This window comes from Perca fluviatilis, chromosome 1, assembly GCF_010015445.1.
Source record: "Perca fluviatilis chromosome 1, GENO_Pfluv_1.0, whole genome shotgun sequence".
Lineage (NCBI taxonomy): Eukaryota > Metazoa > Chordata > Actinopteri > Perciformes > Percidae > Perca > Perca fluviatilis.
In genome coordinates this window covers 21201653-21216616 of record NC_053112.1, presented here as the reverse complement: position 1 = coordinate 21216616, position 14964 = coordinate 21201653, and the positions used below count along the sequence as shown (strand labels likewise).

At 39.0% G+C, this 14964-nt stretch overlaps 1 protein-coding gene across 1 annotated transcript in view; it reads left to right on the top strand.

The window, feature by feature from the left end:
• Nucleotides 1-14964, top strand: part of prkcaa (protein kinase C, alpha, a) — a 156236-nt gene that overhangs the window by 78305 nt on the left and 62967 nt on the right. The window contains exon 4 of the mRNA XM_039814229.1: nt 14385-14496. Coding sequence (XP_039670163.1) covers nt 14385-14496 — 112 coding nt within the window. The remainder of the gene's footprint in view (nt 1-14384; nt 14497-14964) is intronic.

Below are 14964 nucleotides of genomic sequence, written 5' to 3'. Positions count from 1 at the left end.
TGCTGTTGATTGAGTCATTTCAGCCATTCTGTTACATGCCGCAAAACAATTTGATAAACATGCCTGTGTGTGTCCAGTTTTTCTAATACCATAGGGTTTGGTTGTAGGAGGGAAATGTGATTAATATGATGTAAACTATAATTAAAATTTGACCATTTAATTGCAGTGGCAGAATTAGGTGACACAGACTGCCATGCTTTGTTCAACACATTGTCAGGGTGTCATTAGTACCTCGTAAAGGGGTTTTGACAGTGACGCTTGAAAATGAGTAACAGTAGCTGTACATAGTAGGGAAATATTTAACACAGGTACAAGATACTGTTACTGAAAATCAACTCCCAAATCAAACAAAAATAGCTTATTTAAAAAAAAAGAAGAAGAAGCTTTTAAGTAATTGTTTTTAATTGCAATACACCAACCTGTATCTGCAGCTATTGGTTTAGGGGATAATCAAACAGGCACACATTTCCTCACCCTTTTCAAAACACCCATTTGGAGTAATTGAAAACCATCCTGGTGTGCCTTTCCAAGTACGCACACACACACGCACGCACACACACGTTAATCCCTGTATCAAAAAATGATACAGGGAGGAGTCTCCTGTCACCTCCATTTCAAATGTCACCTCCCAGTGAGGGATGATGGGTAAAAGAGGGATGAGAGTATTAGGTGAGGTGTGCAGAGAGAGAATTCAGAGGGAATTCAGTGACGGTCGGCACTTTCTGGCGCTGGAAATTGTTCACCTTTTAAACATCACTGTTAAAACCTTTTTCTCAGTCCTGTAGGGAACATATGGGTCAAAGAGATAGGTAAATGAAGGAAATGACAGAGATAAAGTGACAATCAGTGTGTCTCATTTCACACACTCTCTCTCTGTGTGGCTGCAAATGTCACACCGGGCAGATCTCTTTTGACTCTGTGGGAGGCAGGTGGACTGTATTAGCTACCCAGCCTTTTTGATGACTGCTACACTTCCATGCAATAAAATAAAAAAAAATAGAACTGTCAGTATTGTTTTGATTCTGAATGAATGCTATACCATTCAGAGTAGAAGGGTTAACACGACAAGTAAATAATCAAACAACCAAATATCAAGGGATATGCACCAAGCAAAATATGGTGCTAAAATATGTCTTCAATACACATTAGAAGCCAAGTGTGTCATACGGAAGGCAGGCATGTCTTCCCTACTTTATTTAAAGTGCTCATATTATGCTTTTTGGCTTTTTTTCCCTTTCCTTATTATTGTCTTATATATCTTTTTGTGCATGTTATAGGTTTACAAAGTGAAAAAGCCCAAAGTCCACCCCAAAGGCACTTACCATCTCCAACAGAAAACACTGTTCACAAACTGCTCCAAACAGTTCTATTGTAGTCTAGCCTTTACTTCCGTGACAAACGCTCGTCACTTTGTAACACGTTATAATGCTCGCCTAGCTGCTAGCGTGGCACGCCCTCATACTCTACAACTGACTAGCTAGCAGTCCTAACTAGTTACTGCGCATGTGCGACTCCCAACAAAGATGGAACAGAAGTGAGATACCTCACTCTGTAGCTAAAACAGAGAGCTCAACACACAGGGTGAAAAGAGGAGCTGCAGCAATGTGCAGTACGACAAAAATAGTGTTATAAAATAGTGTTTTTTGAAAATTAAACCACATAAACCTATTCTGGTACAACCTCTAAATACAATTATGAACCTGAAAATTAGCATAATATGATCACTTTAATTGGACTGCTTGCAGTTACTGTAAGCTAACTTAACTTACATACCTTCAGATGTTGGACATTGCAACATGACATCATGACTTTGCGTAAACATATACGCCCGCTTTCTTAAGTCAAGTGGCGTGTTATCTGTACGCATTTCAAGAAGAAAGCAACAGTTGAGTTTAGGAAACGTGACACGCGGGACACGATCCCCGGTCTCCTGGGTGAAAGTCCTGTGTTTGACCCATCCTCCACCCCGACTAAACTCCCTACCCGGATTTTTGCCCTTTCATACTACTCGCTGCGGCGTAAATTCACACGCAATCGCAAGGTAATATAAGTCAATGGAGGCCAAACAGTGTTGATAAACACGCTAAAAAGCGAGTATGCGTCTTGATAACACGCCAAAAATGGCATACGAATGGCGTGTCGTACATACGCCACTTCATGAGATCAGTCTGGACATTGACATTTTCAACGTCAATATCATTTAGACCAGGGATCTTCAACAGGGGGTCCCGGACCCCTAGGGAGTCCTCAGAGTCACTGCAGGGGGGCCTCAAAATTATTGTTAATTTTTGAAAGTTTTTTCAAAAATTAAAAAGTCTTAACATGATTCCAGCATATTATTAGCAAATATAAATCCCCACTGATGATAGGCTTACTGGCCTATATAATGTAGTCAGTAACTGTTCCACATGTGTGTTTAACATTAAAACATGATTTATAAAATCATGGCAACAGTTATTTGGCTATTTGAATAGCTTAGTATTATGCAAAAAAGGTATCTATAAACGCTTTAGGCTGCTTAATATGCAACTTCATTTTATACATTATATGTAGTAGGGGGTCCCTGATCTGTCTCTCTTTCAGTTAAGGGGTCATTGGCTTAAAAAACATTGAAGACCCCTGATTTAGACCACTGGCAAACTATCTTTGCATTGTTATGTTTGAACCCTTTCCAGATTTTTGTATGAAATGTTTTTTTTTTTTTTCTTCATATTTCCAGAATTGGAACACATTTTTATCCATTGCCATAGTGCCAACTCTCAGACAGCTTGAGGGGCAATTTAACTGTCAGACGGGTGGCGCTGCAAATTTAAACAGGAGAACCATTCGAAAGCATCAGAATAGCATCAAACTTTACTAAACGGCTGTGGCTAGAAATGGCAAAATAAAGACATTGTGCACATGAAAAAACGTTTTAGTGTCAACATATAGCATAGCTATTTACAGAAAATATTCAGATGTAACACCCAATGTAATCATGAACATTTTCATAGGTAACTGTTTACACATTTGATTACACATTTTTTTCACAGTAACTAACGGATTACAGTTACCTTTATTTTGTAATTAAATTACATTACACCGTTACATGTAAGTAGTTACTCCACAACACTGTATGCAAGTGCATAACAAAGACTTCAGACAGGACAACTGTTGCTAAGACAGCAGAGCGGCATGATGAAAGGAAATATCATTACACAGAGCTTTACGTCCTCATACTGTATTTAGAATAATTCCATGCAAAGTCCAACTAAAGCTAAAACACCAAATAACCCCTAGAGGTCTGAATAAGTTGGTTTCCACAACCAAGCAGTTGACCATTTGTAAAATTCAAACACATATTGGAAGGAGGCCTTCTATCACTATAAAAGTTAAATAAGTAACAAATGCTTTCACAATAATTGCAGGGATAGATAAGAAATTGGATTACTGATCTCCTGCATGTACCGTATATATACAGGTATACAGTAACTAGGTTACTACAGTGCAGATAAATATGTTGCTGCGTAACCTGAGTTCTCAGAGTAACCTGGTTTATGATGCGCGCGTAAACGTACGTACTGTCTTTTCTTTGTCCTGCTGCAGCACCAAACACACACATATATACAGTTTTGGCTCCCACTACATGTACATACAGCCAACATGCAGTCTGTTTTACCTTGCCCTGTCTGGAGTTTCACAACATTTATATTTCTTATCAGAACGATCTTAAAGGAACATGCCGACTTATTGGGACTTTAGCTTATTCACGTAACCCCCAGAGTTAGATAAGCCCATACATACCCTTCTCATCTCCGTGCGTGTTGTAACTCTGTCCGACGGCCTCACCGGTAGCTTAGCCTAGCACATATCCTGGAGGTAACCGGTTCCAACTAGCCTACTGCTACATGAGACACAGACATTTTCTAACTGTATATAAACTGGGAACTATATTCTCAGAAAGGCGAAGCATTGCTACTCTTTGCTCTGAGCTTTTCAGGTGCTGCAAGCATATCACTCCACCCAAGTGGCAGAAGTAGCAGTGCTTCGCCTTTCTGAGAATATAGTTCCCAGTTTACATATGGTTAGAAGGTGGCTGTGTCTCGTGTGACCTTGTTATTTGTACATGCTGTGACTATACAAATCACAACGTGTAAATAGGAACATGTTGGCGTTATTTTGTCACTTATTTGGAGCAGTAGGCTAGTTGGAACCTGTTACCTCCAGGATCTGTGCTAGGCTAAGCTACCGGTGGGGCTGATGGACAGAGTTACAACACGCACGGAGATGGAAGGGTATGTATGGACTTATCTAACTCTGGGGGTTACGGTGAATAAGCTAAAGCCCCAATAAATCAGCATGTTCCTTTAATATTTGCTTTGCATTCTGAGATTAGATAGAGTTATTGATTGGGTTATTGTAATTATATGATGGGCGGTGGGAGGGATCAAATGGAAAAGCAGAGAGGAGTTGACCACTTGGACTTGTATTTTACCATCACTGGCAATGTTAATTGCCTTAGTTTCTCTAATCAGGGGCTTATTTCAGAGAAGAGCACAGGTCTTCTTCTCTGTCTGCACCTCCAAAACATCCTCTATCTGGATTCAACAATGTACCAAACATTTGCATGGCATGGCACACCTACCAGTCAAAAACACATGTACAATATTATATTAATATTAGAACAATTGTGTGGGACTTTGCAGAATGTTGTTGGTTAGTTAAGTTTTCAAGTATTTCAGTTTTCAGAATGCATTATGCAAATTCAGAAATCTTTTCTGCATGTTTGATGTTGTTCTATCCTAAATGTGTTACACTACATCAGTGTGTAATAGCTTCATAGCCCATATGGTATTGCCATTTCCTGCCAATTATACCCATTAACTATGTTAACTCACTCTACGAATGAATGTGCTTTTTGTGTGCACATGGTATTTGTTGTTATAGAAACCACTCTTAAATAAGTAAATTCATGTAGATGTAGTACTAGTAGTGACCAGCTTTAAAATTCATAGTGAAGAATGTGTCTAATGCTGTACAGTCTAACTGCCTAAATATTACATGCATAGATGCATAATACAAACTAAACACACTCTTAATATAGCCTGCAGGTGTTCATGTTGACACTGATTGACTAGATGCAAGGCACACAGTGCAAAAACGTAGTTGGGATTACATTACTTTTCTTCTAAAAAGTGAAATTGAGTTAAATGCAGCACCAAGCTATCTGTCAACTACAGTTATATTTTTTAGTGTTTTTGTTTATTGGAATATTCTAAGTATAAATATACAATGTCCCTGTGTGCTTTGAAACCAATGATGCTGCTGTTGTGTTGCATGCATGTTAGTCCCTATCATTGATGTTTCACTTCCAGAATTGCTCCAGTCTAGCAGAAAATTTTGCCTTGCTTTCTTGTTGGAATTTTAAACTCCGGTGGATTTATGAGGACTATGATTGACTGCTCCTCAGATCTCTGCAGGTTAAATTGAGACAGCTACCTAGACTATCTGTTAAATCTGAGTTTTCTCTCTCACGACTATTTGCACAGCGGCTCTGTGCGAAGCTCAGCACCGCCCATGACGATTGTGATTGGTTTCACGAAATGCCAATAAACCAGAATATGTTTTTCTCCCATCTCGGAATGCTATGTGGACTAGCCAGACCCTCCTCCGCTCCCCAGCGTGTGGCTGGTCTGGCAAAGCGAGACAACATGCATGTTGACCTTTTGGTTTTTCTTAAGTTATGAATTTGCAATTTTTATGACAAAATGCTTTTTGTTTAAAATGCAATCATTTTTAAGTTATTAACCAGCAGACTTTATGATGTACTGTACTTAAAATCACCACACGATCCAGTGTCCACAGGGTGAAAAAGTAGGATTTGTATATTCTTTTACACAACAAGACGGCATTTTCATTTTTTATCTCATCGTGACTTGAGGGTGACCCTAGTCTTTAACATCACCCTCCCCTCCACCCTTTTCCCTCCCCTCCTTCTGCTGGGAAGCCCCAACTTCACCCTGCCAAACTGTTCATTAACAGGGCCTGGTTGGCGTCCTGTTTGCTAATTAAACTGGATTGGAGAGCCTGGCTAATTAGCCGACATCACTGTGCTGACCCCCCGTGCTTCTGTTTTCATCACTATCTTCTGGTTGCTTCCAGTCTTTTGATCAGCCTTCTGCCCTGTGTTTGTTTTTGATCTGTGGCTTCCCATGCAAATCAGCCTGGGATAAGTGCAGGGCATATTCTACAATAAATGTGGGCATTATTAAAAGGTAAATTTGCTCTGAGGTTATTTAAAAATAATGTGAATTTCCCATATGAGGATTTTTCATTGATTGCTTGGACAAATATGTCATTTCAGAGAAAGTTTGTGTTGGCTTTATCTTTGTTGATCTTGAACTAAGAATAATTAGTATCTACTACTGAACATGCTACAAAGGAAGTAGACTCATTTAATTATCAGGCCAAAATTTTGACCAGTAAAAAAATTGGTTAAACTTAGTTTAGTTGACCGTCTTTGTGTATTTCCTTATTATCCTCATCGGTCAGTGTTTTCAACAGTCATTGTTATCACTATTTGATATGTATGGGGGTGATTGATTACTCCCTATCCAACCAGTGACTGGATGTTTATTCTGTGTCGTTGTGTTCATGCGAATCAGATTGTACTAGAAATGTCCTTTCTTATTTTTCTGTTGTTCAGCTTTATACAGAGCTGTTTATACCAAATGGCTTAGTGTGAACATTTTCATCTGTAACTACATCATGTCTCTGTGTTTTTCTGAGAACCTCAGTTCACCTCAGATCAGTTGTCACCATCCTTGATGCACATGATGCACTATGAATTGTTTGCTGGATTAGGATTAGGTACACCAGCCACAATAAATATAGATAGTATTCTACTCTATTGCACAACATGATGCAAAATGCTCCCTGTCTGTGCATGTGACATCTTATTGACCCTTGTATTACCAGTAGCCAAAGGGCAACCTCCTTGCTGCATCATCCAGTCAACATGTAACATCCCCTGGCTTTGTTTTGCTATAATGGCCTTCTTGTGTTGAGCCTGGTGATTGCCTTCATTATTGCTATTGGCATTACACTCTTCTTCCCCTGCTGTTCTGGTAAGGAAGCGCCACCCAGTCTGTCTTGAATTTCCCATTAAGACACAATTAGGCTGTAATAGGGGGTAGAAGCCACAGGGGTAAACCCTGTCATCCCACAGCTCGCAGAAAAGATGTGTTAATGGACAATTTAGTGTGCTCAGTGATGTGAAGTCGGCACATTCATTTACCAGTTTAATTTTCTGCACATTACAGCTTGCACTATTGAACTAAATGACACCTTACAAATCAGTCAGAGCTGACAGATTAATTCATTTTGAGAGGTTGGTTATGAGGACAATCAGAAAATTATTCAGTTACTAGTATGATTAGTAATTGATTAAGTTAAGTAATTTATGAAGTAAAACTACAAAATGTAGTATGTTGGAGTTTATTGTGAATTGAGTATACTTGGGTTTAGCCATGCTAGCGGCATGGCTATAGGTATGGCAATGTTCACCACTTTGGTCCAGACTGAAAAAGCTCCACAGCTGTTTGATGGATTGCCATGAAATGTTGTAAAGACATTCATGGTCGCCAGAGGAGGAATCCTAAAGACAACCTCTGACTTCTCCCTCTAGCGCCACCATGAGGTTCATATTTGTTTTTTTGTTTTGGGTAAAATAACTATTGGATGGATATCCATAAAGTCTGTACACACATACATTGTCTCCCTCATGATGACTTGTAATAACTCATGGTTATCCTCTGCCTTTTCAAATACCTGTAAAACTAATGACATTCCCTTCAGTCTCAGCTGTACTTTTTGTGTAGAGCTAATTAGAAAATGTTAGCATGCTAAAAGCAACCCATTATACCTGCTTATCATAAGCAAGATAATATTTTCATTGTGAGCATGTTTGAATGCTGACATTAACAGTTATGGTAGACTCTTAGTCTTGTTTGATTGTTGGTCAGCAAGAATAATCCACTAATTAACAGTTATATATTTTAATCAATAATACAAATGACTGTAGACACAGCACAAACAGGAACTGAGCTTGAGACATCCACACTCTCATTCTTACAGACATACTATCATTTTGCCAATACAGGAGAGTAAGTGTGAGTTTTCACGGTCTGTCGCAGTGATTGACCACTTCGTAGAGTCTGACAGGAACACACGTGTGAAGCTGCTCTCAAGGCTCAAGGAACTGGACGTTTTTTGTAGTGCTGTCAAACGATTAAAATATTTAATCGTGATTAATGTCATAGTTAACTCGCAATTAATCACAATTAATCGCACATTTTTATCTATTCTAAATGTCCCTTGATTTCTTTTTGTCCCATTATTTTTTTTCTCAATTTAATGCTCTTATCAACATGGAAGAGTGGATCGGCTTGCTTTGTGCTTTTGTCACCTGGCTTTGTCACTCAGCTGTGTGCTTGGCCCTCAAGTGGTATTTCAGACTGGATGTGCTGCGATGCTAGCTCAGTTAACAATGACAAAACACACAGATCACTTTGGTCTTGTCAATGGAACCATTTGGCAACTTTTTAAAAGTAAACTTTCCATTCAGAATCTTATTGGCATCCATTTCGGTGTCTCGCGCTCGCCATCCACTCAAAACGTAATGTTAGCCTACTACTCTTTGGCCGGCTCGCAAGCCCAAACAAGTGTGTTCGGCGTGCCTGTTGTTTTGTTTCCGGTCTAGCTAGATCCGGTGTGGTGTTGTAGTTGTTCTAACGTTACTAGTTGTTGCAACAGCATGTGAAAAAAACTACAAAGTTTGCTAGGCCAAAAAGAACGTTAATCTCGCGCTAAAAATTTTTTCGCCGTTAAAATGGGTTTGCGTTAACTCCATTAATAACACGTTTCACTGACGGCACTAGTTTTTTATTGATTCACCACCATCACCTTGGTTTGCCTGTTATCATTCTGTCTTTTAGTTGTGAGTGTTTTCCATTATCTGAGAAAAGCTGATGTGACAGTTGGTAAAAAATTATCCATCTGCAGCTGAACATGGCTCTTAGTCACCATCGCTCATTCATCTAGATGTAGGGAACAATGCAAAGGGGGAGGGGAAGGGGGGGAGAAATAATCCTTCAGGATCAGCTGTGTGTGGGTGGACATGAGTAAGTGCAGCTGTGGCACAAGCCCTCTCTCTCTATTTCTATCTCTCTACTGTCTATTTACCTGTCTCGTTTTCTTCTCTGTCCTTAATGACTGCTGCTCTGTGCGCAATGTGGTTGGGGCTGCAAATTTGACAATGTGCACTGTATGTGATTGTGAAGTTTGCTCTATGACCCACGGAAATTATAATTTGACAAAATGGCTAAAAATATTTTGGCCATTGCAGCTTACATTTTTAACAGAATACAAGTTAAAATATTATTTGGACATTTATTCTGCACAGGGGTTTCTAAGCCGCTATGGGCAGGGGCGTTTTTCAGACCTGCTGTCAAAGCTAGATTCTGTTTTACACCCCAATTTAATTAATTCAAGTCAGTCATGGAACTCCATACCTGATTGCTTTGGATGTTGATAATTATTCTGCAGATTGCCTTAGCTGTGAGGTGTTACTTGTTCATGTACTGTGTCTTTACTTCAAGTTGTCATATGTGATGGAGGAGTTTAAAGTCACTCAAGATGATGGACATCTCCAATAAGCCGACCATCAGCGTCTAACTGCTCATGTCAGAAGACTTTAGCTTGGCAGTCAGAATAACTTGCTGTGAGCTTCTTAGAAATCACAGACTCATTCAGAAAAGTAAAGCAGAAAATGTCCACTGAGTTTGTGAAATATTTAGGTTACACTTTACTTGAAGGTATCTACATAAGAGTGACATAACACTGTCATGAACGTGTCATAAACATTATAAACAAGTCATAAACGTTTATGACATAACGCTTCTTTTAGTGTCATTCGGTTTTTGTCATGTGGAGTTATTATTAGGGTTAGGGTTCATGTGTCATGACTGTGTCATGACAGTGTCATGTCACTCTTATGTAGATACCTTCAAGTAAAGTGTTACCAATATAAATGTTTTTTATTTATTTTTTGGGGGGATTTTCTGCCTTTAATTAAGGACAGCTAGGTGAGAAAGGGAATTGTCACAGGTCGGACTCAAACCCTGGACCTCTGCGTCGAGGCATAAGCCTCTCAGTGCTCTACCCATCGATCCAGCCCTGCCACACTCCAATATTTATTTTGTGTTATAAAATGGGACTTAAAACACTCCATTTTAAGTCCCCCTATTAGCATTTATATGCAGTATACAAACATTCAGTATATGGTTTATAACATACTATGATGTAGTTGTACGGAGCTAGGACATTTTAAGTGCTTATTAATGTACAGTATCAAAAGTTATAATTTCTCCTATGAAGACATATTTAGTAATTTTACTATATTGTCATTCATTATGTGTGTATACACCAGCCTCCAACTACAGTATGGGACAGTACAGGAGGAGTTATAGTTGTTGACAAATACATTACAACACTTACTGTACATCTCATCATAGTGTGTTCTAAATCATGTTGTAATATTTGTGCACGTAATAGGTTTACAAAGTGAAAAAGCCCAAAGTCCACCACAAAGGGAGTTACCATCTCCCACAGAAAACACTGTTCACGAACTGCTCGAAACAGCTCTATTGAAGTCCAGCCTTTAATTCCAGGACAAACGCATGTCATTTAGCGTCACTTTGTAACACACGTTATAATGCTTGAGTGTGGCACACCCTCAAACCAAGCTAGTTAGAGCGGAGGCCCGAAGAGTTCAGATAGTTGTGTCACCATGTCTAGGAGACGCTGTATTCGTCAGTGCAAGGGGAAATCTCCTCGGTTTCATCTTCCAAAAGACAATGAATTGAAGAGTTAGTGGTTAAAATTTATTTTTAACACTATTCCCCAGGACTACAACCCCAACCTTATGAAAGCATAATATGAGCTCTTTAAAATAAAGTGTTGCTACTCTTTCTGAAACGTTTGTAGGCATGATACGACCTGATTTTATGATCCTTTAGCACAACGACCATAATTTATACAGATAGTTTGGGTTGTTGTTGATTAATTGTGATGATTCAGTGATTACTTCATCAGGGCGAAGATTTTCTGTCACTTCCCTGGTCACTTTCTGTCACTTCCTGGTCGGTTTTCAGTTTTTATTACAGGCCACTACAAGCTGTGTCTTAAATCCATATTTGCAAGGGACTAATTACCTGTTGACCTCATGTGATTTTGAAATTACCCCCCAACGTCTGGGTTTCATGCACCGCATTCGCACGGGTTAAGGGAAGTCTGTATTTCACTGATATTTACTGACATTATCCCCCAGATATGATGTGAAGGCTCTGTCAAAACTTTAATTAATAATTGCCAAGACAGCCAATACGACTCCGAATCGCAGAGATGCCAATTCGCGCAAGACTAATATTATTACATGATTTCTGTGTTTGGCGAAATATGGTAGGTCATTTGCGGTGGAATTTTTACTTGACAAGTTACAGACATGGCAGATTCCCACGGGATTAAGATCACAAACAACCTCAGCAAATATTTCAAATTACTAAAGGTCCCCAGGTAATACTTGTCCCATTTGAATAGGGCTCAAGATGTTTTAATTCCTTCATGTGCAACAGAAAAAAAGCCATTGATTACTTATTTTTACTTTAACATTTGACTTTTATGTAAATCAGAATTTAATATAGGGCATTAAAATTAGGTATGCCTACGACAGCTAGAATGTAAACATCTCTGTTTCAGATCAGGACTTACTGTCCCTGTCACGTACACCCGTGGACTGAAAGACAGACAAAGGAAGCATTTCTCTTTGTCCTATGAAGGTGTAAAGCCTCTGCTGACTGACAGGCAGGGAAATGGCAGATTGCAAGCAAGATCTGAGGAACCTAAATTGAGGCTCTGTTGCATTAGACCAGAGGCCAGTGGCAAACTGACTGAAATGGCAAACAGAAACATTGATTACTGTGGCGCCTAACCGTGTGATAGTGTCAACTCTCACTGAGCTATATGCCATCCTGCTCCTCTTACTGATGATGTATTTCTCCTGGGTCAAGCTCTTTTCATTCATTTCTCGTTTGACATTCTCATTTGACACTGTATTTCTCAAGATACAGAAAAAAATATCTCTCTTTCCTGGGAGAATGAAACTCCCTTGTTTCTAGAGAATACAAAGACTTTTCCTTTCTAATAGATGCAGTGAAAAAACAACGGACAAGCCTGAATAATGTTCTCAGTGCAAATCCACTTGATCAGATTCCAACTCTGAAAAAGATTTACAGTACAGCACAATTTGAGAATGAGCAGGAAAGCACTTGGCATTTGACCGGGTGCTTGAAAAAGTGGCAGTCCGCCATTTTTCAGAGGAAAGTGCTTTATAGGCTGCAGGTTGAGTGCACGAGATGAATGAATGTATGCATGTGACAGGGACCCTACACTGTATAACATACAGGAATGGCATTGTAATATATCCGTACTATACCACTTACCTTCAAGTGGCACATAACTACTGTATAGTAACAGTGGCCGTTTGGGCCATACTTCTTGCATGGATGCTGGCCCAGCCAGTGCTGATGAGCACTTAATAAAAAGATAGGTTATGCATTTACTTGAAAGTGGGGGAGTTGCTCATACACTTGGGGTTTGATCAGCTCCAGTATAACCTGGAGTTTTTAATTGGGCAAGTTATCAAAACATTAAACATTAAATGGACTTAATATTACGTGGTTATGGGATGATGCAATCATGTAGCTTAACTGTGGGTCCCAGTGTGAATCTGCAAGAAGAGGTTCCAGCTTGTTTTACATCGTGTAAAATGCTCACTTAAGCACCATTAAAACACAATAACACTCTGGAGGGATTCTGAATGAATGCATTACATAACCACCTGCAACATCTGACTGGAAAATGAATGGGTTTCCCTGGTTTTTGAACATCCTTTTGATAAGAGACACAAATCTTGTTATAGCAAAATAAATATGTGAACCTCAATATGTTATCATACAAATTGTTTTTTTTTGTTTTCTCTAAAGATTATTTTTTGGGGCATTTTTAGGCCTTTATTGACAGGACAGCTGAAGAAATGAAAGGGAAGAGAGAGGGGGGAATGACATGCAGCAAAGGGCGGCAGGTCAGAGTTGAACCTGGGCCCGCTGCGTCAAGGAGTAAACCTCTATATATGGACGCCCGCTCTACCAACTGAGCTATCTGGGTGCCTGTACAAATTGTTTTTAATAACATGTGAGAAACATACAAAAAAACAAACTGGAAGGGCACTCGGAAAGTGCAGACCTCCGCCAAGGCCATGCCCCCCAGCGTTAAGGAACTTGTAAAATAACTGGTGTACAGTATCTGTTATTCGGATCTGCTCCAATATGTAATGAGTTATTCCTTGGTCCATGCTACACCCTTCCACTAAGTTTCATAAACATCGGGCCTGCTGACAAACAGACAAACAAACAAACATGTTAAATGTATTTTTGTATTGTATTGGTGCCTTTTGAATCGAATCAAATGCGAAGCCCATTGAGTACAAACAACTCCATTCTTATTCACTGATGTGGTCAATAAAGATGGAAAGACAACCCCCAAAACAATGGTTTAATAAAAAGCTGTTAGAGATTGATTGGCTAACACTTCAAGTTGTATAAGAAAAAAATCAAGCAGTCAGTTGGCAATCAGCAATGAATTGTCTGCTAAGTGACTTTCATTTCCGTGACACACAATGGTGTCCTGTGATGCAGTAGGTTGATTTCATCTTCCATTTTTCCTTTAGTAACATGTGTGAGTGTCAGAGGATAAAGGATGGAGCTGTTTGTGGCTAAAGCTTGAAGGATAGATATTTTTGAAATTATGAAAAAAAAAAAAAAAGGTTTTACAGAACATTTTATGTCCAGAGGTGTACCGAATTCTATCTGATTAACATTTCTTTTTCGCATACTACCTGCCATTTGATTCAATTACATACGTTTTTATGTTCTTCCAAACAGTATGATAGCTTTCATAATGTAAAATGCATAAAATAACTCAAATGAACAATAATATATGTAAAGGTTACAATAATGCACTAGTTAAAAAAACTATTTTGCTCCTTTTAAAACCATATTTCTTAGTGGTGTCACCAGTAGGCCACAGACAATGTTCCAGTGTTGAGAAACCGCTTAAGGCGATTTATATACTTGAAACTGTTATTGCAGTTGGCTTTCCAACTTTGAATCAGTACATTGTTAATAATCAGGTATTTTTCCTACCTCCTAGTGTCCATATAGCTATTAGCTATAACTAATTGACAGTTGGTAATTGGTTTGCCTTTCTCTGTGTTTTGATTGTTTCAGGATCCCAGAACAAAGCACAAGTTTAAGATCCATACCTATGGGAGCCCCACTTTCTGTGACCACTGTGGCTCTCTGCTGTATGGCCTCATCCACCAGGGCATGAAGTGCGAGTGTAAGTTCTTGATTTTTATTTCTGCAACTTCTCACTCAGTGGTTAAGAGATTTAAAATTGAAACAATTTATAATATAACATTAGTTAGTGTCAATGTATAATTGTGTGTATCAAGTGGTGTAGGGCCTGAAGTTGATGCTCAAACACTAACAGTGGATGATTCATCCTGCACTATTACAGGTCGATGAGGCATAATTATGGCATACATAGGAAAATAATGGTTTGCTATAAGTGGCGCTACACAGAGCCACTTTATCAGCATCAGTCTCCTGAAAAAAAAAAACATATTGTTCCTCTTCACAGAACATCATAGGCCCTTGTATTTCCCCTCCTCATTGACTTTCACTAATTAAAATCTCACATAGTCTATTTTCAGTCTGCAGCTAGATTTCGTGTACCCTGAATAGGCCTGCTATCAAAAGCTTTACCGAGTCTTTATTAATATCTTTCCCTCACTATTATTCCCTT